The sequence below is a fragment of the Penicillium griseofulvum genome (assembly GCF_001561935.1).
Source record: "Penicillium griseofulvum strain PG3 chromosome Unknown contig_84, whole genome shotgun sequence".
Lineage (NCBI taxonomy): Eukaryota > Fungi > Ascomycota > Eurotiomycetes > Eurotiales > Aspergillaceae > Penicillium > Penicillium griseofulvum.
In genome coordinates, this window is record NW_024467475.1 from 1,130,531 (window position 1) to 1,153,142 (window position 22,612).

General features: G+C 49.3%; 8 protein-coding genes across 8 annotated transcripts; 5 read left to right on the top strand and 3 right to left on the bottom strand.

The window, feature by feature from the left end:
- Positions 1–112: 112 nt before the first annotated feature.
- Positions 113–1,128, top strand: PGRI_049740 (uncharacterized protein; the record flags this gene model as incomplete). The annotated part of the gene is made up of 2 exons (XM_040792687.1): positions 113–599; positions 641–1,128. The coding sequence occupies 2 exons, from the start codon at positions 113–115 to the stop codon at positions 1,126–1,128; spliced, it is 975 nt and encodes a 324-aa protein (XP_040644654.1).
- Positions 1,129–1,732: 604 nt separating this feature from the next.
- On the top strand, positions 1,733–2,510 carry PGRI_049750 (DOPA 4,5-dioxygenase family protein; the record flags this gene model as incomplete). The annotated part of the gene is made up of 4 exons (XM_040792688.1): positions 1,733–1,803; positions 1,851–1,983; positions 2,040–2,097; positions 2,191–2,510. The coding sequence occupies 4 exons, from the start codon at positions 1,733–1,735 to the stop codon at positions 2,508–2,510; spliced, it is 582 nt and encodes a 193-aa protein (XP_040644655.1).
- Positions 2,511–3,996: 1,486 nt separating this feature from the next.
- Positions 3,997–5,005, top strand: PGRI_049760 (Vacuolar protein sorting-associated protein 62; the record flags this gene model as incomplete). Its single annotated transcript, XM_040792689.1, has 4 exons — positions 3,997–4,292; positions 4,341–4,397; positions 4,445–4,606; positions 4,660–5,005. 4 exons carry the CDS (start codon positions 3,997–3,999, stop codon positions 5,003–5,005), a joined length of 861 nt encoding a protein of 286 aa, XP_040644656.1.
- A 1,298-nt stretch (positions 5,006–6,303) lies between these two features.
- Positions 6,304–7,896, top strand: aspE (septin; the record flags this gene model as incomplete). Its single annotated transcript, XM_040792690.1, has 2 exons — positions 6,304–6,743; positions 6,798–7,896. 2 exons carry the CDS (start codon positions 6,304–6,306, stop codon positions 7,894–7,896), a joined length of 1,539 nt encoding a protein of 512 aa, XP_040644657.1.
- Positions 7,897–8,478: 582 nt separating this feature from the next.
- anxc4 (annexin ANXC4) lies at positions 8,479–11,037 on the top strand (the record flags this gene model as incomplete). Its single annotated transcript, XM_040792691.1, has 2 exons — positions 8,479–10,665; positions 10,747–11,037. 2 exons carry the CDS (start codon positions 8,479–8,481, stop codon positions 11,035–11,037), a joined length of 2,478 nt encoding a protein of 825 aa, XP_040644658.1.
- A 1,138-nt stretch (positions 11,038–12,175) lies between these two features.
- On the bottom strand, positions 12,176–14,435 carry PGRI_049790 (uncharacterized protein; the record flags this gene model as incomplete). Its single annotated transcript, XM_040792692.1, has 3 exons — positions 12,176–12,641; positions 12,700–13,529; positions 13,581–14,435. 3 exons carry the CDS (start codon positions 14,433–14,435, stop codon positions 12,176–12,178), a joined length of 2,151 nt encoding a protein of 716 aa, XP_040644659.1.
- Positions 14,436–15,255: 820 nt separating this feature from the next.
- Positions 15,256–16,317, bottom strand: PGRI_049800 (uncharacterized protein; the record flags this gene model as incomplete). Its single annotated transcript, XM_040792693.1, has 1 exon — positions 15,256–16,317. One exon carries the CDS (start codon positions 16,315–16,317, stop codon positions 15,256–15,258), a length of 1,062 nt encoding a protein of 353 aa, XP_040644660.1.
- Positions 16,318–16,868: 551 nt separating this feature from the next.
- On the bottom strand, positions 16,869–21,558 carry PGRI_049810 (alpha/beta hydrolase; the record flags this gene model as incomplete). Its single annotated transcript, XM_040792694.1, has 3 exons — positions 16,869–20,759; positions 20,819–21,103; positions 21,172–21,558. 3 exons carry the CDS (start codon positions 21,556–21,558, stop codon positions 16,869–16,871), a joined length of 4,563 nt encoding a protein of 1,520 aa, XP_040644661.1.
- Positions 21,559–22,612: the final 1,054 nt, after the last annotated feature.

A 22,612-nucleotide genomic window follows, 5' to 3' on the forward strand; every position in this document is an offset into this window, starting at 1 on the left:
CTCAAAGAGGAAAGAGAAGCACGGGAACGTATGCGCCAGTTGAAACACCAAGCCTCGGGCGCTTCGGGTGCTTTGGCTCCAACTTCGACGGACCGTTCTTTCAAACGATCTGATGATCGTGACGTACGAGGATCAAGAGACCACCGGAGAGGAGATCGGGAAGATCGCAATCGCTCACATCGAAAAAGGACTCGAAGTCGCTCCCCTTCGGCGGAACGAGACCGGTCGCGGAGGCATCGACGAACAAATGAGAAACATGACAAAACTAGAGAGAGAGACAAAGACCGTGATGAATATCGGCGCGAACACCGGGGTCATGAGTCATCCAGGAGGGACCGGCGGCACGGAGATAAGGAATACACCAGGCGACGACGTGATCGGTCATATTCGAGATCTCCCAGCCGTTCTCCGCACAGGGACCGGAGTACCGAGCGCCATCGCCATAGACGACAAAAACGTGAATCTGGACACCCTACTCGCTCCCTTTCCCGTTCCCGCTCACCAGAGTCGCACAAATCTCGGCGATCAAAGCGGGAAGATGCATCGCCACATAGCTCCAGCCGTTCTCGCCTTGAAACCAACACACGACATAGACGAATGTCACCGTTGCCGACTATAACTGCACGCGAAAATGAGACAGGCGACGAATCCGATCCCCTAGAAGACCTTGTCGGGCCACTGCCTCCTCGACAAAATGAGGCACCTATCCGCTCGCGTGGACGAGGTGCTTATAAACACAATATGAGCAATATCGATGCCCACTTTGCACCCGGCTATGACCCGGCTACCGATGTGCATCTAGAAGAAGACAAATTACAATCCATGGGCCAGGAATCCTCCCGTCGTCCTGTCGCAGGGCTCATGACAAAAGACGATGACTGGGACATGGCAATGGAGGCATTGCGTGATCGTGAGCGCTGGAGAAATAAGGGTGAGGAGAGGCTACGTAAGGCAGGCATTGACGAGGCTGTCATTGATAAATGGAAGAATAACACCGCTTTTGCTGGCGTGGACGGAGAAGGCAAACCAGAGGACGTACAGTGGTCGAAGAAAGGCGAAGGACGGGAATGGGATCGCGGCAAATTCGTGGATGACGATGGCCATATTGATATTCGGGCTGCTTGGTAGGGGCTCTTACGGGATGTTTTGATTATTGGCGTACTATGATACTAGTGTACGTTATAACTTGGATCATTTCTTGGCCTAAACTCCATAGATATTCTGGCTTGGTCTATATTATACAGCATAATTATAAAATAGAAGATTGTTCCAAAGATCCGATGTTTTTATATCATTGACTACATGTGAAGCTATATATATCTTTAGGGAGGATGACATAAAATCTTCAAAGGATGATTGATTACTCCAATAATGTTTCTAGATGGATACTCCTGACAGCAAACTAATTAATACTTCCTATCTTATATACTCAGTAAAAAGTGTAGTTGTAAAGTCCATCGATGTACGTAGTTGTGGACCTTTCCGCGGCTTTGTCAGAGTGCGGAAACCCCCCGTTGCTTGATGATGATATTGCAAGCTGAACTGACGAAATTTTGGATACAAGCATTAGCTTACTAGAGATTTCTACCTTGTCCAACTCGATTATTTGTACTGATTTGCAACTCCGCTGACCAACCGAAGTGATATTTCTGCATATATACTTGCAGTCTTGCACCAATTTCTTTACCCCACTGCTCTCTTATCTTCTCCAATAACCCCAATCAATCTCACAATGACAGACGCATACGCCTTCTCATACCCATCTCCATTAGAGGGGTACGAAAACCTTGAGCCACTATCCGAGTAAGTGTCTCATGCAGCTACATCGAACTCAAGCTTATTCTCCGCAGCGAGCGAGCCGAAGACGGCAAGTCCATGAAGAACCCTCAACATGGCGTGTTAAGCAAAGCATACTCGGAATTCCCCGATCCTCTTTCCAAAGGCCGAGAGGGAGGTTTCGATGTCCACATCTATCATTTCCAAGTAGCCACCGCCCCAGGCAATAACCCAAGCCACAGTGAAACTAACGCATTGACCAGAACAACCCGGACCAAGTCGCATACGCCAAAGCTCTATATGAACGTATCAGACGAGAATGTAAGTAGCACCTAGCCCAGGAACTACATCACCTAGCCGTCTGCTGTAGGGTTGCCCTCTTTGATTGATATTTTGCTTATACTTTGTAAACAGTCCCCGAGCTTCGAATCTATACTTTCTTCGACCGGCCTATTGGTCCGCATCCGGTGGCAATGTTTGAAGTGAATTTGTTCACACCAGCACAGTTCGGTGCCTTCATTCCGTGGCTGGTTATCAACCGCGGCCCGCTTAGTGCTCTCCTTCATCCCAATACAGTGACATCGGAGGATGAGAGTGAGCGGAACCACACTCAACGGGCAACTTGGCTTGGTGAACGGATTCCGTTGGATTTGAGGATTTTTAAGCTGATGAAGGCCGCGGAGAAGAAGAAGGATGAAGAGGAGGCTGAGAAGGCGAAGCTGCAGAATCTGTAGGATTAATAGATTGTTTTAGCGGGGTATAAATGCAAATCAGTGGATTCATCAACAGAAAAGTCCGGTTCGCTGCATAGTAGGTAATATTTGGACTTCCTTGGCATCCCCTGTATCTACACACGAGCACGGTTTTCTGCATTCCGTAGTAGTCATGCGGGCCGAAGAAGAAGTTCGTCCGGGATGCTTCATAGGCAAGCTTCGTATATGATAGAAAAATGCTAACTACGATACTATGAAGAGTAAAATAGATAGATAGAACAAGTACATGAAATGTACTATCTAGAGTTGCAGTCTGTATATACTAGACAGTTTGAAGAATTTCCGAAGCCTTCCATTGTATCGGTTTCTAATCACACACCCTATGATAAACTACTCTATCACATCCGAAGACATGGAAATATTCAACTACAAGATGCCAATAAGGCAAATATCGATCATCCCAACGCGTTATGTTAAGGAATATCGACGGCTGATGCAGATACGCGATGATACTGATGAATCCCACCGCTCTATACGGATAAACCGAGGATCGCCATGCACACATGAAAAACAAGGTTCCCCAGACAAATAAGAATTCCAAATGACATTATCCACCGGAAGACTATATAAATGCAAGTAACCCAACCCTTAATCCGACACCAGTCCGGAATCATGAGGGCTTCACGGGCAGGTGACATCGTCAGCAAAAGAACAATACAGCAATGATCTTCAGCCATGAGATGTGCTATGCAGATCGCATCATATTATGATCCACGAATAACAAATTGCGCTCTTTCTACTACAACCACATACTGCACCCTAAGCCCACCTGTTCATGGGGCCCTCGATGCAAATCCCGCATTCCTTAGGGTTGCATACTGCATACTTTTTACCCCGGAGGATAAAGGAGGTAAACAAGGCACCTTCTAACGATCCCACCCTACTACAGATGAAGTACCACCGGAGTTCCCCTTCGGTTGTTCACGGCTTCATCCTGACCGAGTAGAAAAGCCGAGTAGAGGTGCTGTGATCTGCCTAGGACTGGCATGATCCCTGTTAGAAATCATCTCGAGGGATCCATGGCATCGCTGGAATATGAGAAGATCTTGTGATTATGGACTTATATCGTTTGCGACCTGATTTAACTTCTAGCCCCACGGTATGTGTTTTATCTGCCCATGACGAGACCCATGGATCATGCTGATAGACCTCGAGATTACACGTCGGTTTGACCTAACACGGTCCGATTATTTCCCTAAGGATTAAAAGAGTACCTGTTGCTCTTCGGGATTTGAGAATCGTCACACAAGATGCGTTTTTTCATATCGCTGGCACTAGTCGGTTTATCGACCCAACCAGTCTGGGCATCACCCAGTGATAGGGCTACATCTAATGTCCCACCATATGTCTTGGAATATGGTAAACTATTCCATAAATGAATTCCCAATTTTTTTGCTTACTCGTCTTTATAGCACCTTTAGTCTGGCTTCATAGCGAGGAGACATACATGCCGAGCGATATCCAGCAACAGCTCGATCATACCAAACCAAATCTCAACTGGACATCCATCGAGGGAGTGCAATCACCCCTAACACTCAACAACCTCGACACGCTCAATTCAATGGGAAATACAAGCGTCTACCTCACTTCTTTGGAAGGCATCGAAGCCGACCCAGAGCCAGCCTGGTTCCGGGGTATCAAACCAGACACAGATGGGAGAACAGTTGATGGCACAGCGAGTATCATCGTTATGGCAGATCGCGGCAATGGAACCGTTGATGCGTTCTACTTTTATTTCTACGCGTGAGCTCACCGTATCCCGAATCTACATTTGTACTAACGAAATCCCAGATTCAATAAAGGCGGCCAGGTACTAGGGATGGAATTCGGCGATCACATCGGCGACTGGTTAGTAAAGAACAGGTGTAGAGTTGCCCTGGCTAAGAGAAAAACAGGGAACATAATATGATCCGCTTTGTCAATGGCGAACCAAAAGAAATGTGGTATAGCCAGCATGCTAGCGGACAGGCGTTTACGTATGGCGCTGTGGAAAAGAAGGATAAGCGGCCGTATGTTTACTCCGCCAGAGGCACGCATGCGAACTATGCAATTGCTGGGTAAGTCGTGATACTTTCTGAAATCTGGATGTCAATATTGATAGATTATCTAGAACACACGACCACACTATTCCGGGCTTCAACCTCCCTGCGGGATTTCTGATGGATTATACAGCCCGTGGCGTTCTGTGGGATCCTGTGCTCAATGCCTACATTTATACGTATGACAAAACTGCTGGGTTCGCGGCTGTGAACTCTGAAGATCCAGTGGCGTGGTTGGATTTCAATGGGAAATGGGGTGATGACCAGCCGCGTAATGAGCGTGAGATATTTGGTGAGGCTAAGAATGTTGCTGGTCCTAATGGTCCTAAGTTCAAGAAATTGGATAGACAGCAGGTGTGTCCTTCCACTCCGTGCTTTGTGCTTCCATTTAGGATTTGGTCTGCGGAGAATTCGTGAGGTTGATGATGGGGGTGGATTGAGGGTATATTGGGATGGTTATATAGGAGAATATAGGTATCGGTATATATAGATAAGACTGTTATTTAGATTGAGAAATTGCCGAGATTGTCGACCTAGTGTAGGTAGTAACAAAATGTGATCAGTTGGGGTAACTTCCTAGAAAGGCCCTGTAAGGACAACCCACTCACTCCACTTTTGGATCCACTCGGTTCGAAAACTTCTTTAAATCTTTTTGGGGAGTTCACAACACAAAGTACGGGAATACATATTATGTACTAGAAAATAACATGTAGTTCCATGTACCATTACTACCATATAAGATGCATGAAGGCAAACCTTGACTTTTAAAACCAAATAGTTCAGTCTAGTTCCTCGTGTTTGGGCGATCTTAAATTGGGATGTTTCAGAATTATAGCTTTGGATCAGTCGATTCGATATGGTTATTAAAACGTCTTTATGTGCATATGAATCTGGAGATGAGATCCCGTGTTTCAAGGATATGGGGTATTGCAAACAAGACAAACAAACATATGAAAATAAATTGTTTCATCTTTGGAGACCCTTAAAACATCGCACGTGCCATAGTAGAATGCTTTTTTTTTTTTTTTTGACCATGTGTATTTTATATTCAACTTCCCAGTCCAATTTGGAGAATCTATCCCGTCTGACGTTAGCCCCAATTGGCGTCGGACGAACCGGCATGCCACGACCATACAAGGAAGACCAAAGCTTCTAAGTGGGGAACAGCCTGGACTTTGCCGTATTTTTACCCCTGAATGGCCTTTTTTTTTCTTATTCTATATCACTTCAATCCCCTTAGTTATTCTAAAATAGTAATTCATTTCTCTCCTTTACATCTTTCTCCAAGCGCCGCTGTTGCTGGACGCTGTGAGCAGGCCTATTTACATTAAAAACCACAAAAAACACCTTCAAAAAAATAAGGGCTTTTGAAGTTAGAACTTTGTTAAGTTCTAATTTCAATATTTCCCCCCTTCACCCACTGGCTGGGAGCTTGTATTTTGATTCCACTCTCGCTTATTCTCTTTCATTTTCTCTACACCTTCATTTTTGACGGATTGAATCCTGTCTACCCTGTGTCGGAGCAGTTTCAAATCGCTCCATACCGGATCTAAGCTCTGTTAGGTTGAACTCCGATATATATCGTTTTGGTGAGTGTTTCATACCCCTGAGGTGGGGGTGCAATTATTCCCTAAGCATATGGGAAAAGAGAAAGAGAGAAAAGGAAAAAAAGGAAAAAAGAAAATGAGAATCTAATGAGGAAAGGACAGACTAAAATGGCAACTCCAACTACGCGCCTGGCGCCTGAAACAGACATCAACCGTCGTACCTCCCTCGGCTTCCTTCGTCGTTCTAAATCCACCGAACCCCTAGGCGATAAATCTTCCCGCAAAAAGATGTCCAAATCTCAAGCCATGGAAGATGAAATGCGTCGTCAGCGGGAATCTTATGCCCCCAAAGTTCCTCCCCGCTTGCCTGATCTTTCCCCCACCCCGCAACTGGAAACTTTTGGAGGTGAGGAACGTGATAAGGTCCCCGAAGCAGTTCCACGTCCACAGTCTGGAGTCGCTGCGCCCTCTATGGCATCCAATGTCGATCCCTATGCGCGGACTGAGAGCATGACCCACCGTGGCCGCTATAGCTATGCTAGTAGTGCTGTCAGCACCGTGAACAGTCCTCGTCGGGTGCGCCGTCGCAAGGACCCCACTTCATACAAGTGAGTCGCCAATGATATGACATCACAATAGTCTTAACTAATAAATGTGTCTAGTGTGCTTGTTATTGGTGCTCGTAACTCGGGCAAAACCTCTTTCATCAACTTCCTACGCAGTGCTCTGACTATGCCCGCCCATAAGCACCCTTCACGTACCCCCGAGGAGGTCGAAGAGCTTGAGCGTCAAACTTCAGCCTGGGAAGGATTCACGTCGCAATATCTGGAAACGGAGTTTGACGGAGAACGTGTCGGACTTACCCTGTGGGACTCTGTAGGTCTGGAGCGGAATATCGCAGATCTTCAGCTGCGTGGCGTGACAGGCTTCCTGGAGAGCAAGTTTGAGGAGACCCTTGCCGAGGAGATGAAGGTTATTCGCTCCCCCGGCGCTCGCGATACCCACATTCATTGCACTTTCTTGCTTCTGGACCCTGTGCGTCTTGATGAAAACATTGCCATGGCTGAGCGTGCTGCCAATGGCACGTCCAAGCCCACTGATGCACCTGTGGTTGGAATTCTAGACCAGAACCTGGATCTGCAGGTGTTGCGCACGGTACTGGGCAAGACCACCGTGGTGCCAGTTATCAGCAAGGCGGATACAATCACCTCCGCCCACATGAACCATCTCCGCAAGGCGGTCTGGAACAGCTTGAAGCAGGCTAATATCGATCCCCTGGAGATCTTGACATTGGAGGACCAGGAGGAAGAATACTCTTCAGAAAGTGCGGACGAAGAGGACATCGTGGACCTTGACAGCAAGTCCACTGAGAATGGAGATGCTGAAGCTAAAGATTCCGACAATGCCCCCGGCTCGCCATCGCAGCGCAGCGAGGGTACTCGCAGGTCTACCGCGTCTCAGGCCACCAATCAGCACGTTCCGTTCTCGATCCTGTCACCAGACCCCCATTCCCTGGCCGCTGGAGATCAACCAGTCGGTCGCCGATTCCCCTGGGGCTTTGCAGACCCATATAATGCCGAGCACTGTGACTTTGTTCGCCTGAAGGACTCCGTCTTTTCCGATTGGCGTTCCGAGCTGCGGGAGGCCAGCCGTGTGGTTTGGTATGAGCGCTGGAGAACCAACCGCCTCAACCGCAATGGACAGCCGCCTCAGAAGCAAAACTACGGTCGTCAGGGACCTGATGGCCGTCGCACGCGATAAAGCCACTTCCTTCTGTTCGCATAGCTTTCTCTTCAGCACATACCCCCATTCTTCGCGGCCTGGCCTCGCAAGGCTTCTTTTCATGTCATACCTGTTTTCCTTTCTCAAATGTTTCGAAATCCGGAACTTGTACTAGTGCTTTTCATCTATTGTTTGCACGGTAATTTGATTTATCTTCAATAATTCCATTAATGTAGTAAGTAATGTAATGTAATCCCTTTGCAGTCTGACATGCGTATTGGCTAGAAATGTGCGGCTGAAGGGCGCTATCACCGACGATCTCAAGTTCAGCTGTAAGCCAATAAGAGCTAATTAGAAGTGAAGAATCACCGAGCTCTACATAAGTTGGCGCGGATGAATACGAGGTCTTATAAACGTCTTGCTTTATCTTTTTCTTTCCTTCCTTCTTACACATAGCAGGCTTCGTACTAGAATGGCCTAGTTGGACGCACAAAGAACCAAGTCTAATTCTCTGTGTGACCACCTCCCAGAACAGAAAATAAACCCATTGAAGCATTTGAATATTAAAGACCAAAGACCAAAAATCAAAGACCGAGGACAAAACCAACGATCAAATCAACAATGTCCCTTCAAGTGAACGACCCACGGTCGCGAACCAGATCCAAATCCCCTGGTCGCGAGCGCTCTCGGTCCCGGTCGCGCGACAGCCGAGCCCCCTCCCCCCGCGCTGAAAGAAAAGGCTACAGCCCCGACGAAGAAGCCGAAATTGAGCGCCAATACAAGCTCATCAATGACGAGCGCCGTCGCGAAAACGATCCTCGCTCCGTCTCACGCGCCCCGAGAAGCCCCGCCCGCTACGACGTGAACCGTTCAGACTCGGACTCAGAGTCGAAGCGTCGCGATCGCGATGCAGACAGCTCGCGCCGACGTCGCGATGACCGCTACGAACACTCGGATTCCGAGCGCGGTTCTGCTGCCCTTGCGCCTTCGTCGCGGTCGCATCGACGACGGCCCTCGCCAGACCGCGGAAGTCGCGTGAAACACGACGACTCCGACTCAGCCGATGATCTCGCTTACGGTGATGCGCCAGGCAGCCACCCCAGCTATGCGCGTCCGAATAGGTACAGCTATGCCCAGCCTACGCACTACGTGCCCACTGCACCGCGACCGGGCTACCCCGCCGGCCCGATTGACTGGGCCTCGGTGCCGGAATGCGAACGTCCTGGGTACGTGCCGCCTTCCTCGCAACCTGCGGGTCCGGCTACTATGCCCGGCGCATTCCCTGCGGCTTCGACTTATCCCACTAGCTCGGGGTCTGTGCCGGCGCCTGTGGTTCCCCCGCAGTATGCTGGTTTCCCGCAGGCTGCGTATGCGACGAGCGCTGGTTATACACCTGCGCATTATCGCACTGCCTCGGCTAGCGATACTGGTTATCCGGCCGCGGCGGGGTATGCTAATCCTGGCGTGTTCCAGTACGCTCAGATCGATCCTATGGTGAAGTATACCTCGAAGGCGGAGAACGCGGCACCGGTATACACTTCGACGCATGAGCAGTATACCAGGCCACCGCCGCAGCCATTGCAGAATCCGTATTACTCGCAATCCCAGAAGCCGCAGCAAGCTCCAGAGCTGCCGTATCGGCCTAAGCAAGAACCTGAGTTTGTGGAGATCGCGCCTGGCGGGAATCGCTCTAGTGCTCGTCCACACAGTCACTCTGTGTCTTCGAATTCCCTCGCAGTTGCCGGAGCCAGCGCACCTCATTCAGCCCTTCCCCCGGGTAGTCCACTGCTGGAGCCGTACCATGGTACATACCAGTCGATCTCACCGATGCCATCCCCGATCGTGATCCCCTCCATCCGCGACGACGACATTTCCGACCTCGAACCCCTGGACGGCGGAACCTCAGCCTCAGACTCCAGCCGACGCAGCAAACACCACCGCTCGCACTCCTCGGTCAGTGAGCGAGACTCTCGCACACGTACCAGCAAAGACAAAAAAGACAAAGAGCGCGACGACCGCACCGACAAACGTCTCACCCGTCCCATCCACGACCGCCACGACTCAGCCTCCTCGCTCGACGGCAAAATCGTCGTCTCCCCAACAACCGGCCGCAAACGCGTCTCCTTCTACGACGCCGGCCCGGACGCCGCAGCGATGCAATCCGCGCTAAACCACACACGCAACATAGACAGCAAACCCATCATCCAAATCCTGCCCCGCCTAACAAGCGACGAGATCATCCTCCTGCGCGCAGAATACAAAACCCGCGTTCGAATGCAAGGAAAAGGAATAAACCTCGCCAAACACCTCCGTCTCAAACTCGGAAGTTCCTCCTTCGGAAAACTCTGCTACGCAACCGCCCTCGGCCGCTGGGAATCAGAAGCTTATTGGGCAAACTGCTATTACCAGGCCGGCACATCGCGGCGCGAACTCCTAATCGAGTCCCTGATGGGAAGGTCGAATGCTGCTATCCGGGAAATCAAAAACTCGTTCCGCGATACAAGATACGATAATAGTCTTGAGCGGTGTATGCGCTCTGAGCTGCGGGCGGATAAATTCCGCGTTGCGATTCTGCTTGCGCTTGAGGGTCAGCGGCAGGATGATCGCGAGCCGTTGGATAAACGGCTTATTCGGGATGATGTGCAGGATTTGCATCGCGCGATTGTGAGGGAGGGGGGTGAGACCGCTATGATTCATATTATTGTGTTGAGGAGTGATTCGCATTTGCGGGAGGTCTTGCGCGCTTATGAGGATAATTATGGGCAGAATTTTACGAGGGCTATGATTGCTAAGTCGAGGAATTTGGTGGTATGTACTTTGTCTTTCTTTCTGTTCCCTTCCGTTGATACCCTCCGGTTGATATTGCAAACATGTACTGACGTATCCCAGGGCGAAACCCTAGCGCATATCCTCAACGGCGCTATAAACAGACCAATGCGCGACGCTTTACTTCTCCACCAAGCGCTACGTGAATCCCGTACTGGGCGCGAGCGCTCGGAACTACTCATTTCCCGGCTTGTGCGTTTGCACTGGGAACCGAGACATCTTGATCTCGTTAAGAATGAGTACAGACGTAGATACCATGAGCGTCTGGAGGAGGCTATTGCGGAGGAGATTCTGTCCCTGAATGGTGGGCAGGATTGGGGAGAGTTCTGTATTGAGTTGGCACGGAATGCTTGATGGGTTTCTATATGTGGATGTGATGTTGCGAAGAAAATATGATGTTGCGAGGGATTTAGTTGATATTTAAGTTTGTGAAATTCTCTTTTGGTTTATGTATATACGCATATGCTTGTCTTTCAAATGGTCTATTTATAAGAAGTGTATGATCTGGTCAGTTATTTTGATAGACGAGCAAGATAATTTGTAACAAAAGCTGAAGTCTACAGCTAGACATTCTAGGTGAGAATGCACACAACTTGAACCGAGTAGACCTAAAGCATACTCAGCAAGAGCGGGATGAGTTATAGTTGCGCGTCTCTGAATTAGAGAAGACAATGCGCTGGAAGTTTTATTGCAGTTTCAAAATTTGAATTCATATTCTAGTTATGAGAATTTGTTAGATTTGTGGCACGGGATAAGTACATTCATATTTCATAAGTATTTGCACCCCAGTACTTCTATTTTCCGCCGGAAGAATTTTGCATCCACTCACATCTAATCTTGTTGGGTTAATACTAGTAGTAATGGAAAGGCGGTAACCAGGGCGGTCAACAATAGAAGTACTGGGGTTCAAAAACTCATGAAATGCTACTATAATATGTGATGGAAATTACACGGGGGCTCAATATTACTCGTATGAAGTATAAATTATCTAGGGCTAAGCTCCTTTGGCTATACTATGTGTCCAGCCCTGAAGATCTTGAATTGCTCAGGTCACCTCGACCTAATTTCTTGTAGGAAATGACCGGCTTCTAATTAAAGGAAAATCGAGGCTTGCCTTGGAACCGGATTGTAGAGTATTTCCGTGATCGGAGGGGGCTCTCAAGGTACTGCGCGGCTAAAGAGACGTCGAAGGTTCTGTATCTAAGGGTGAACATCTGAGTATTCCTATTCCCATTCTACAAAGTCTTTTAGAATTATTATTCCAGTTGCACTGTAAATAATGGACTGTATACCCTCCTGCTATATTATAAGAAGTTTCGTGTATTAGTAGGTTCCGTGCCTACTGGGTATGCAATCTACCGAAGACCGAGAAGAGCAAAGATGGCATTAGACTTGGTATATTAGGAGCCGCAAATTCAGTGTGAGTGCCCTAAGGGCAAATGGATGGGGAATAACTCTTCATGTTGTAGCCCGAACTGACAATTGGTAGAATCTAAGCAACCAACGAGGAGGTTACTCTTGGGGAATGATGAGTGTCGTTGTTGTAGGTATTATCGTCATCGTCACTCTTGTCTTCATCATTGCCCCCATCCTCGTCGCCACTCTCATCATCGTTGACACTGTCGTCCTCATTGTCACTGTCATCTTCACTGTCATTGTCATTCTCGTCGTCACTCTCATCCTCATCCTCGCTTTCGTTGTCATCGTCGCTACTCTCCTCATCCTCGCTGCTCATGCCTTCCTCATTTCCATCGCTATCCTCACTCTCAATCTCTTCAATGCCGTTATTTCCATTGTTGTTGTCGTGACCGAGATCATTGTCCTCGTCGTCACTATCGTCGCTATCCGTGTCTTCATCATTGAAAAGAGACGGTATTTGTTGATTTTGTTGCTCTTGCCTCTCATCGTCATCCGTACCATATATGAGCTCATCTGCCTCGGTGTCAGGTGGTTGAACTCTAGGAGCGTGGTGTCAGTGTCATTATATGAATTGTTACTGTTGAGAGCAATGCCTACCCATTCGCCAAGTACCAAGATCTTGGATATTGGAATATCCCCGTCTGAACAGGGCGTCTTGGAGGTGATAGTGCTTGCAAGATAAGATCACTATCTTCGTCGGAGAGGGTATTGGCGAAAGTTGGCTTGTGGTCTTCTAGTGTGAGGTATGGTCTCCATAGCTCCCGATCAAGTGGTTGTTGTGGTCTTTTGACGAAGGTAGATTTCCCATGATCACGAAACCCTCTTATTCCTAATGCTTTAAGTGTTTTGTTGAGCTCCTCGTATCCCTTTCGATCAGGGCATTCCTCACAACTACCCATTCTGCACTCGAGGGGAAGACGATTTAGCCCATTGCCGCTGAAGTCGTTAGGGTCCGCAGCAAGGCTACCATCGCTCCTGATTCCATGTGAACTCTGCTTGTACATGGGCTTCAACATGAATCTCGGCCTTTTCATGTCAAATCCCGCGACTGATTCAACAGGGTACGCGCTTCCAACTTCGACACCTTCGAGGCCCTGTCCTTTCTCATAAGCCGTCCTTTCGGCGTCAGCCCATCTGACGGGTTCAACGTCTGACATCCTTGGTAGTGGGGTATCAGATTGGACATCCTCCGGAGGGTCCGAACTTGCGTATCCCGGAGGAAGCAGGATTCCTGAGGGGTTTTGCGGTAGTTCTTTTTCATAATCGCGTCTTAGCTGCTCGTCCGCGGTAGGAGGTAAGACCATTCCAATGGCTTCTTGATTGACCTCATCACATTTTTCCTGACTGGGAAATAACATAAACGCACTTCCTTGATATGCACCTATTCCCTGGTATGGATAGAACGCGGGGTGCACTTCAACAGCTCTCTTTATGAGCAGATTAGTGATCTGAACTTATTGACCTTGATGAAAACATACCGTTCTATCAAAGGGTTCTGTGTCTCCCTCCTCATCCTCCATTTCCTCAAAAGGATCCAAAGCCTCCTCGTCAGCTGGATCAGAAGTCCATGGCCCCAAACTGAGAAGCCGATACGTGCCGTATGAACCTAAGCGCTGCTCCACAACACTATAGGGCCCGTATCCGCCATCAGCCACAGCTTGAACAACATGCGCAGCACCCAAGTAAGCAGCGGCATTGGCCGTCCCCACACGGGCGTCCTCCGCATCCTGAGCCTCCCCTCCCAGATCGCCTCTCCACGGAGGCGAAATATGCACAATGTCAATATAAAACGGCTTCTTTGCATGTTGGAAAAACCTCCAGACAGCTCTCGTGTCTTCATTCGGTGGCAGAGATGGAACCCGCTTATCATACGCGGGTGATCTGGGATCGAAATCCAAATCACCTAATAACTGAGCCGCCTTTGTGCCTGCCCTTGGCCTCGGTTCCGCTTTTCTGAAAAATGCCTCTCTGCCTGCCTGGAGTTGGCGTGGAAAGAATTCTCCATTACCGCGAGTTGGCTCGCCTGATTTGTATTCCTCATCTGAGGTGAATACGTTTCTCCCTTTCTTTGCGTAGAACGCTGACCAGCAGAGAAAACCGCTTGGAACGGCTGCGTTGTAGCAGTCGAGGCATAATTTGTTGGTGTCGATGTATGAGAGATCTTCGTCGGTACAATGGAAGAAACCTAGTCGAGGGGGAATCTTGCTTGGAATTCCCGGTACTAGCTTTGGGGAGTGCGGGCAGCTAAAGTCGAGGCTTTCGAACAGTAGGGATGCGAGGAACTCTGCTGAGCCTGGCGGGGGACCGCTGTTTGTGTTTTCCTGACCGGACATGTCTGGTGTTGGAATTAATGTTGTAGAGATATGTATGGGAGCTTGATTCGAGAATGCACAGTTATAACCATGAAATGAGTCTGAAGACTCCATAGAACGATATTGTGTCTTCTAGTTATATGTCGTGTCGGCCCGCTCCCCGCAAACTACCCAGGGAGGCTAAGTAGCTTAGGGAGCGTTTCGGGCGGCAATTATTGGAAAAAAAAGGGTCTTTCTCTTGACACAATTAGGCAAGGCTGGGGCACTAGACAGGTAGGTAGTCCTTGGTATCTGTCAGCCTTGGCTCATTTCCAAAGTATTCAGCCTCTTAATACGAGATAGGGTGGTTGTATTTGAGGATTTGGGAAGGCTCACATGCATGGATGTTGTTCGGGCATCTTACAGTATTTTCTTATTTGCAGATTGCTCAGCCACCCCTGAATCATGTGTAGTCTGCACACTAGCCCTTAGCGTGAACTTCGTGGAGTCTGGGCCTCATCCGTGGGGGTCATATCCTTTTGGGTTAAGTCAAGATATCCCGGGATTAATCAAAATTTAGCCTTGCTACTCGATTGGATCTTCTACCTCCATGTAATGCGTATTACCTCTTCTATACAACAAGAATGGCACATACAGGCAAGTTTTATAGGTAGCTATTTGTTAGAATATGAATCTACTCGTGATAATCTATTATGTACTAATGTGCCTATACTAGACGCAATTGGCATAGATGGCATGGAGGAATGAGATCACTAGTATATAACTATTAAAAGACAAAAACAACAGAATCAGCGATGATTATCCAAAATAAAGGCCAGAAAAACATAGTCGTAGCACGTCGTTAAACATTGTGAGAGTTATCTTTACCAGATTTCCGTGTTTTTGGGTTCCCTTCCATCTCCTTCGTGATAAAAGTCTGACTGGTTGAATATAGTCGTTTATATCTATCCCACCACCATACATTCGACCGTTGGGGCATCATACTCCAGTGAACCATGCAATTCTCTTCCGTAGTTGACATTTCCAGCCTCGAATAAGCCGCACCACGGGGCAAACCCGGGTCTCCCATATCAACATCAAGATATAATCGAGCACCAATCGCCTCTCGACAACCTCCAACATGTGTCGCCGTCAGATAAGTCGCCAGAAGAAGAATAACGACGGTCAAAATCTGGTTGAAGAGATCGCTCATGCCGAGCGTGATGGCATGCGCACCAAATGCAGCCCATGAAGCCATCCGCATCACATAATAAGACTGCGGTCGGGTAGGCTGCGCTTCAGTCAACAAGCAGCTGACAACTATCGAACGCGGGCCTAAGATTGTGACCGCCTTGCCATCAGGCAGGGTCATGAAGACCTTCACATCTTGTCCGGGATCGTCCTTTAGGGACTGGATGGTGTGGTCGATAGAAGACCGAAGACGGGCGACTATAAATTGGCGGGAAATGACTGAGACGGCCATGGAAGCGACGTTCGCAATGCCCCATGCATCTGCCGTTACTATTGCCATGCTCAACAACAAACCAATAACTGAAAGCCCAATAGTGATGGAAATTGCTTGGCGCACGATGGGTAATTGCTTGTTTTCAACTTTTAATCGGATAGTCGTGGCGGTGTATGTCAGAGGGAATGTCGAGATCCAGCGTGTAAACCAGGCGGAGACATCAGTTGCCATGATCCCATCAGTAATGTTGTATAAAACATATCCTGGCTCTGGCTTGGTGATGTCGTTATTTGCCACGGTGTAAGATCCAAGAATAGGGAGCCATTCAGTCACGGAGCTCTGAACTAAATTCCCAGTCGCGATGTTCATCTCTTTGGCACCGAAAATGGTCAATAGACCAAGTGCATCGAGCTGGAATGGGCCCCAGTCTGATAGACTGGCTATTTTTGGGGGGATCATTATTTTACTGAATATAATTACCACTGTAAGTAGAGGCAAGAAAAAAAAATTAAGGGAGAGGGAAGTTGAATTCATGGCGGGGGCGAGGTTTTCGCGGCTGAAGTGTCAGCTTCATGCAGGTCTGCCTAGCCAAATTTGTCTCACAAGCACAGCCCTAAAGCTCCTAATAGACGGTGAAGAAGTTAAACTACAGAAGATCTACATATTACACATTCTCATTCTCCTAAATCTCTTCTGTCTATTTGAGTGCCTATCAATTCCTAAGAGGTTTGTCCGTAGAAACTCCTTCGTATCCACCGAGTATTTCTTAACGTTTGCTTTGGTGAGAGGTTCCTCTTGCCGTTTGTGGAACGTTGTCCAAGAGAGCTTGCCAGCATAGTGTTATCTACATGCCCTAACGGGCAACATTGAATCTTGAATTCCATAAAAAAGGGAGCGAAGTATACCCGTAATTTATAGCTATAATCTTAAAATGATTAACAATTTATTGAGACTCCTTGGGTTGAAATCAATTGTGTACTCTGATGCTTCATATCAGATCAAAAGGTAAATCAATAGTCTGAATCATAGCCGTCTCCGTCATCATCATCTTCATCAAAGCTGTGAGCATACTCGTCTTCCTCTTCCTCACTGCTATCTTCCACCTCTTCGTCGCTCTCCTCGCCTTCACAACTATCCTCAGCTTCACTGTCTTCAGCCTGGTCACTGTCTTCAGCTTCGTCGCTATCTTCAGCTTCGTCACTATCCTCAGCCTGGTCACTGTCCTCAGCTTCATCACTGTCTTCAGCTTCGTCGCTATCTTCAGCTTCATCGCTATCTTCAGCTTCGTCGCTATCTTCAGATTCGTCACTGTCCTCAGCCTGGTCACTGTCCTCAGCTTCATCACTGTCATCAGCTTCATCACTGTCCTCAGCTTCGTCGCTATCTTCAGCTTCGTCACTGTCCTCAGTCTGGTCACTGTCCTCAGCCTGGTCACTGTCCTCAGCTTGATCACTGTCTTCAGCTTCGTCACTGTCCTCAGCTTGATCACTGTCTTCTCCTTCATCACTGTCCTCAGAATCGTCACTATCCCCTTCGCCATTGTGTTCCCCCTCTTCATCATCACTATCATCGTCCTCACCATCGTCGCTTTGGTTCATGGAGGCCATTAGAATAGCCGCACCAGCCCCTCCTATAGCCAGACCCGCAAGGCCAGCGGCAACATTTCCACCTCTACTGCTCTGGCTCTGGGACTGATGGGTCTGATCTTGACTGTGACCAGGGTTCCAGACCTGCCCATTATTCTCAGTATGAGGAAACCCGGGTGCTGCCGACCAAATAGGGCTTGCGTATCCGACTGGAGCCGTCGACTGGGCTGGCCATGCAGGATTAACTGCACTTGCAGGGCCGACCGGACCTGTTAGACCTGTAGAATTGGCCAGACCTACTGGCCTAGCTGGGTCTGTTGGCTGGACTGGACCTGTAGGCTCAAAGAGATCTCTTGGCTGAGCTGGGTATGTCGGCTGGACTGGATCTGTTGGCTGGACTGGACCTACAGGGCCGACCGGGAATATTGGCCTAGAAAGATCTGTAGGATCAACTAGACTTCTTGTCTGAGCTGGATCAGTCGGCTGAACTGGATGTGTAGGATAAACCGGACCTCGTGGCCTAGCTGAATCTACCAGTTGAGCTGGATCTGTCACCCCGACTGGACCCGTAGTGCTGACCGGGACTGTTGGATCAGATGGACCTGTAGGATCAACTAGACCTTGTGGCTTAGCTGGATCTGTCGGCTGAACTGGATCCGCAGGATCAACTAGACTTGGAGGCTTCACCTCGCCCGTTGGTTCCGCTGGATCTGTCGGCTGACCTGGAGCTATCGGCTCAACTGGACCCGGAGGCTTGACCGGGCCAGTTGACTCAGCGGGATCTGTCGACTGTGCTGGAACAGTCGGTTCCGCTGGCTCTGTCGGCTTGGTTGGAGGTGTATTCTCAGCTGGACCAGGAGGTTTAACTGGGCTCGGTGGCTCAGATGGGACTGTCGGCTTAGCTGGATCTGTCGGCTCGACTGGACCATTACCAGCACCGTGACCAGGAATTTGGCCTAGTCCAGGATAAAAGCCATGACCATGTCCCCCCTGGTTACCCTGTTCCCAAGGTTGATGCTCTCCTGAGCCGAAATGACCATTAGGGTTGTGACCATGCATGAATGGACCATGCGACGATGACGAGTGGGCATTTGACCCAGGTTTGTACGGCTGGTATGGACCAGCCTGTGGGCCTGAGTGTCCGCCATGGCCTCCTGACATGGGCGGCCTGGATGGAGGCTTGTATGGCTTGTATGGCTGCTGTGGACCACCATGGGATCCCAGGGGTAACTTAGGGCCTCCTAAACTGATCGGCCTGGTTGGAGGCTTGTATGACTTATACGGTTGGTTCGGACCACTTGGCGGTCCAGGGTGCACTCCAGGGCCTCCCAGGCTGCGTGGCCTGGATGTAGGCTTGGGCGGCTTGGGCGAGTGGTGTGGGACACTTTGTGGCCCTGGGTGTACCGCCAGGCCTCCTAAGCTGGTAGGTCTGGACGGAGGTGTGGACGGCTTGGGAGCTTTGGGAGCTTTGGGTTCTTTGGGAGCTTTCGGAAGTTTTGGCTCTTTGGGTTCTTTGAGTTCTTTGGGCGCTTTAGACGGCTGGTGTAGACCGCTTTGTGACCCCCAGTGTGCTCCAGGGCCTCCTAAGCTGGTGGGTCTAGATGGAGGCTGATACGGCTGGTACTGTTGGTGTGCAACAAGTTGAGATCCAGAGATTGCCACAGGGCCTCCCAAACTGGTCGGCCTGGACGGAGTCTGGTACGGCTGGTACGGCTGGTGTGCACCAATTTGAGATCCCGCATGTGCTCCAGGGCCCCCCAAGCCGGTGGGTCTGGACGGAGGCTGATACGGCTGGTATGACTGGTATGGCTGGTGTGCACTAATCTTAGATCCTGATAATGCTCCAGGGCCTCCCAAGCTGGTCGGTCTGGACGGAGCCCGGTACGGCTGGTATGGCTGGTACGGCTGGTGCGCAGCAATTTGAGGTTCTAAGGGCACTCCATGGACCGCTGGGGTGGGGACCGGATTCGAACCCTTGCTACCCGAGAAAATCCTCTTCCAGAGCCCGGGGCTCTTGGGGGGTGAGGTATAGTTTGGCTGTGGGTGTGGCTGCAGTTCACGTAGACCTTGCTGTGGAGTGGGGGGAATATGCGTCGAAGAAAAATCCTGATGATAGGTTTTTTGCGGCACAGGGTTGGTCCCTGGTAGCTTTTGAGGTTTGAATCGTTGCTCGTCTGAGGGTACCTTCGGCTTTGTCACTTTCTTTGGGGATTTCACTTGATTCGGCATTGTTGGGGTTGCATGAGCCATTGGATGCTGGGTAGGAAGTGGATGATTGACTGGAGGATATTGATAGGTCCTTGAACTAGGCTGCGGGGACATATGTTGGGATGAATTGGTTGGTATTCCATTGGTAATTGGATAGTGCATTTGCTGGCCAGTCCTGTGAATATTACCAGGAGACATGCCCTCACTACCGACATGTTGACGGATAGCTAGTGGCCTGGGTACTGCATTTCCGGAATTTGATGGTAGTTGTGCTGGACTCAGAGGGCCGGCCTCGTGTGGCCGTTTGGGCTTCGTGTCTGACTTGGCAGAGGAGTTTGGTCCTAGTGTAGTTACCGGCGCAATGCTGCTGGGTATGTTTTGAGGGTGCTGTATTTCCTGTCCCCATTGTCCAGATGCAAAATGAGGTCTTTGTGGTGGCAAAGTTGACTGTAGGTGTTGCTTGACAGGGTCAATTCCGTGACCAGAGGAATTTGATATCGGAGCCGGAGCAGACATATTTCGTGCAATTATTGGCCTACTAGGTGGATGGGGAACAGGGCGCCTGGGAATCTTCATCTGATTTGGATCAACTTGCCCCAATTGCGGACTAGAGGAATAGGTCGAGATGGAGATCCCTGGCGCACCATGGATGATGTGATTTGGGTCCGGCTGCCCAGGGGTGATCATGGCACCTGGCCATGTTCTGAAGCTCGATTCACGAGTACCAAATGCATGCATTGGCGTCGGCGAGAATGGAGTAACTTTGGGCGTATTGTGGGTAGTCGTAACTGCGTTCTGCAAGTTGGAATTCTGTTGGTCCATGACCGAAGTACTCGGGACAGCATGTACAGTCATGGCCTGGTATGCCTCAATGTCTCCTGGATTCTGGATTTCTTCAAGCTCATTATGCGGCCCAGATTCAGAAAATCCCAAAGTAGAAGTATCGCTCAATGCCGCCTTTCGGATCTTCTTGATGGCAGAGAGAATTGCTTTGTAGTTCTCATCCTCCCTGCTTAGGAAACTTGCCATGGAGAGGTGGCTGCAACCGACCATCAACTGGACCTTCTCGCGACGAAGACCAAGAGCTGCCGAGTACTCGTTCAAACTCTATAGGCAGGATCAGTACATCACTCCCCTCGCGTAAGAGCCCGGGGGCTAAAACTCACACATTCCTGCTGTGGAGGCGTCGAACGATCCTCGTAGTAGAATAGCAGTTTCATCTTTTTAGCTGCCTTTGCCTTTGCCTTGAAGCCCTCGGAGATATCGCCCAGAACAGTTGCACTGGTTTCTTCCCACTGGACGTCTCCCAGATGTATGCTGTCTCTCGCGCAGCGCATCAAGAGCGTTTCCCACGGGACCTCTGGCGATGTACGTTGCGGTGCACTCAGAAACAGAATCCCCCGGGTGCAATCGATTATATTTGGGAGGTGTGTGAAGGCATCATTCAAGCACTGTGTTCCACAATGTGTTAGCCACAACTCACCACAGAAGGAGTGTGTCGGGTGATAAAAAGACTCACGGATTCAACCATAAAACCACCAAAGCCATGGCAGATCAATACTAGCGGTCGTGCCACTGGGACTCCTTCCCGGATAGCGGCTATTTCAGCAAGCAGGGCCCTGGACACGTCTTGGATATTCTTCAATGGCGCTCCGCATAGCCAGACTGCCTTGGAATCGTAATCAAATGTAAACACTCTAGCACCACGAATATCCTTTGCAATGAAATCGCGCAGCCAGAAGGAAGGACCCGCGAAGGACTCCCAGGGGGTCAGCCCGTGGACAGCTACAATGTCAATGGCCTTAGACTCATCGTGCTTATCGGGCTTCGGAATCTTTGTTTGGAGTGAAAGCTTCGCGGTGAAGCCTTGCCCATTGAAATGAATGGGTGCGGTAAATGTAGACATGGCGAAATGTCGGAGGTATGTAAACTCCAATTGAACCTTTGGCAGAGACGGGTTATGTATCTCAGTCTCTTGTACAAGGGCATGCCCAGGTGGAGGAATATGTGGCAATTGGAGTTTATGGCCTCAAGGTGAGGTCTGCAAGGAGAGGAATAATCTTGGGATAAAAGCACCGGGGGCAGGGTAGAGATACTTTGATATTGAGCCTCATAGACTTCCAAAATTGAGTTCTATCACACTGCTCATCTGGGCTAAGCCCCCGCCGTTTTCCAAATATGGGGGCCAAATGCGCATGTCTTGTTTTTCGGGATTTGATTAGTGTGCTATATCTGCAAGATAGCACTAATCGCAATATGCTACCTAAGGTACCATACGTGTGCATAAATATCCCCCACACAGCCACTGCGGGTCTTGAAGGAGTTGGGCGCTGCAGGCATCAGCCACAACTTTACAGGCAGTGACTGACCTTGAACGGGTGCCATCAGAGATGACTAGGATTTTTGAGTCGTGTTTTTGAATCCAGACTTTGCTTTTTCGGATGTATTTACCGTGTGTTCAACAATACTCTTTATCCACAGTGTATCGATACATAGGAGCAAATCAGATTTTTTTTGAAAAGCCTGGGTTCTATCGTTTATGACACTGTAGATTAAAATACAAAGTGCTAAATATAGGCTCATTTTTGCTCGTGGCATAGTAAGGGCCAGTACTCCATAGACTCGGCCGGGCTTTGTCAAGGCTGACTCGGCCAAAAGTATGAACTTCCAAGGTTGTAAGGCTAGTCGAACCTACTACAGATTTAAGCTGCATATGTGGAGGCTGACCACATCCCGCCCCTTTTTCTTGGCCACTGGGGAGTCTTGATTTTTGATGTTGCTTTTTCGAAGATACGAGCACTATGTCCAGTTGTGAGACATTCAATGCCAAGGGTCACCAAAGCAAACAAGGTATGAGATTATCAGTTTCTACTGCAATTATTCATGAATCCAGACTAGTGGGCTTTCTCCCATTGGACACGGAAGTGTAAGATCGGCAAGCCACCTTTTTGCCAAGTATG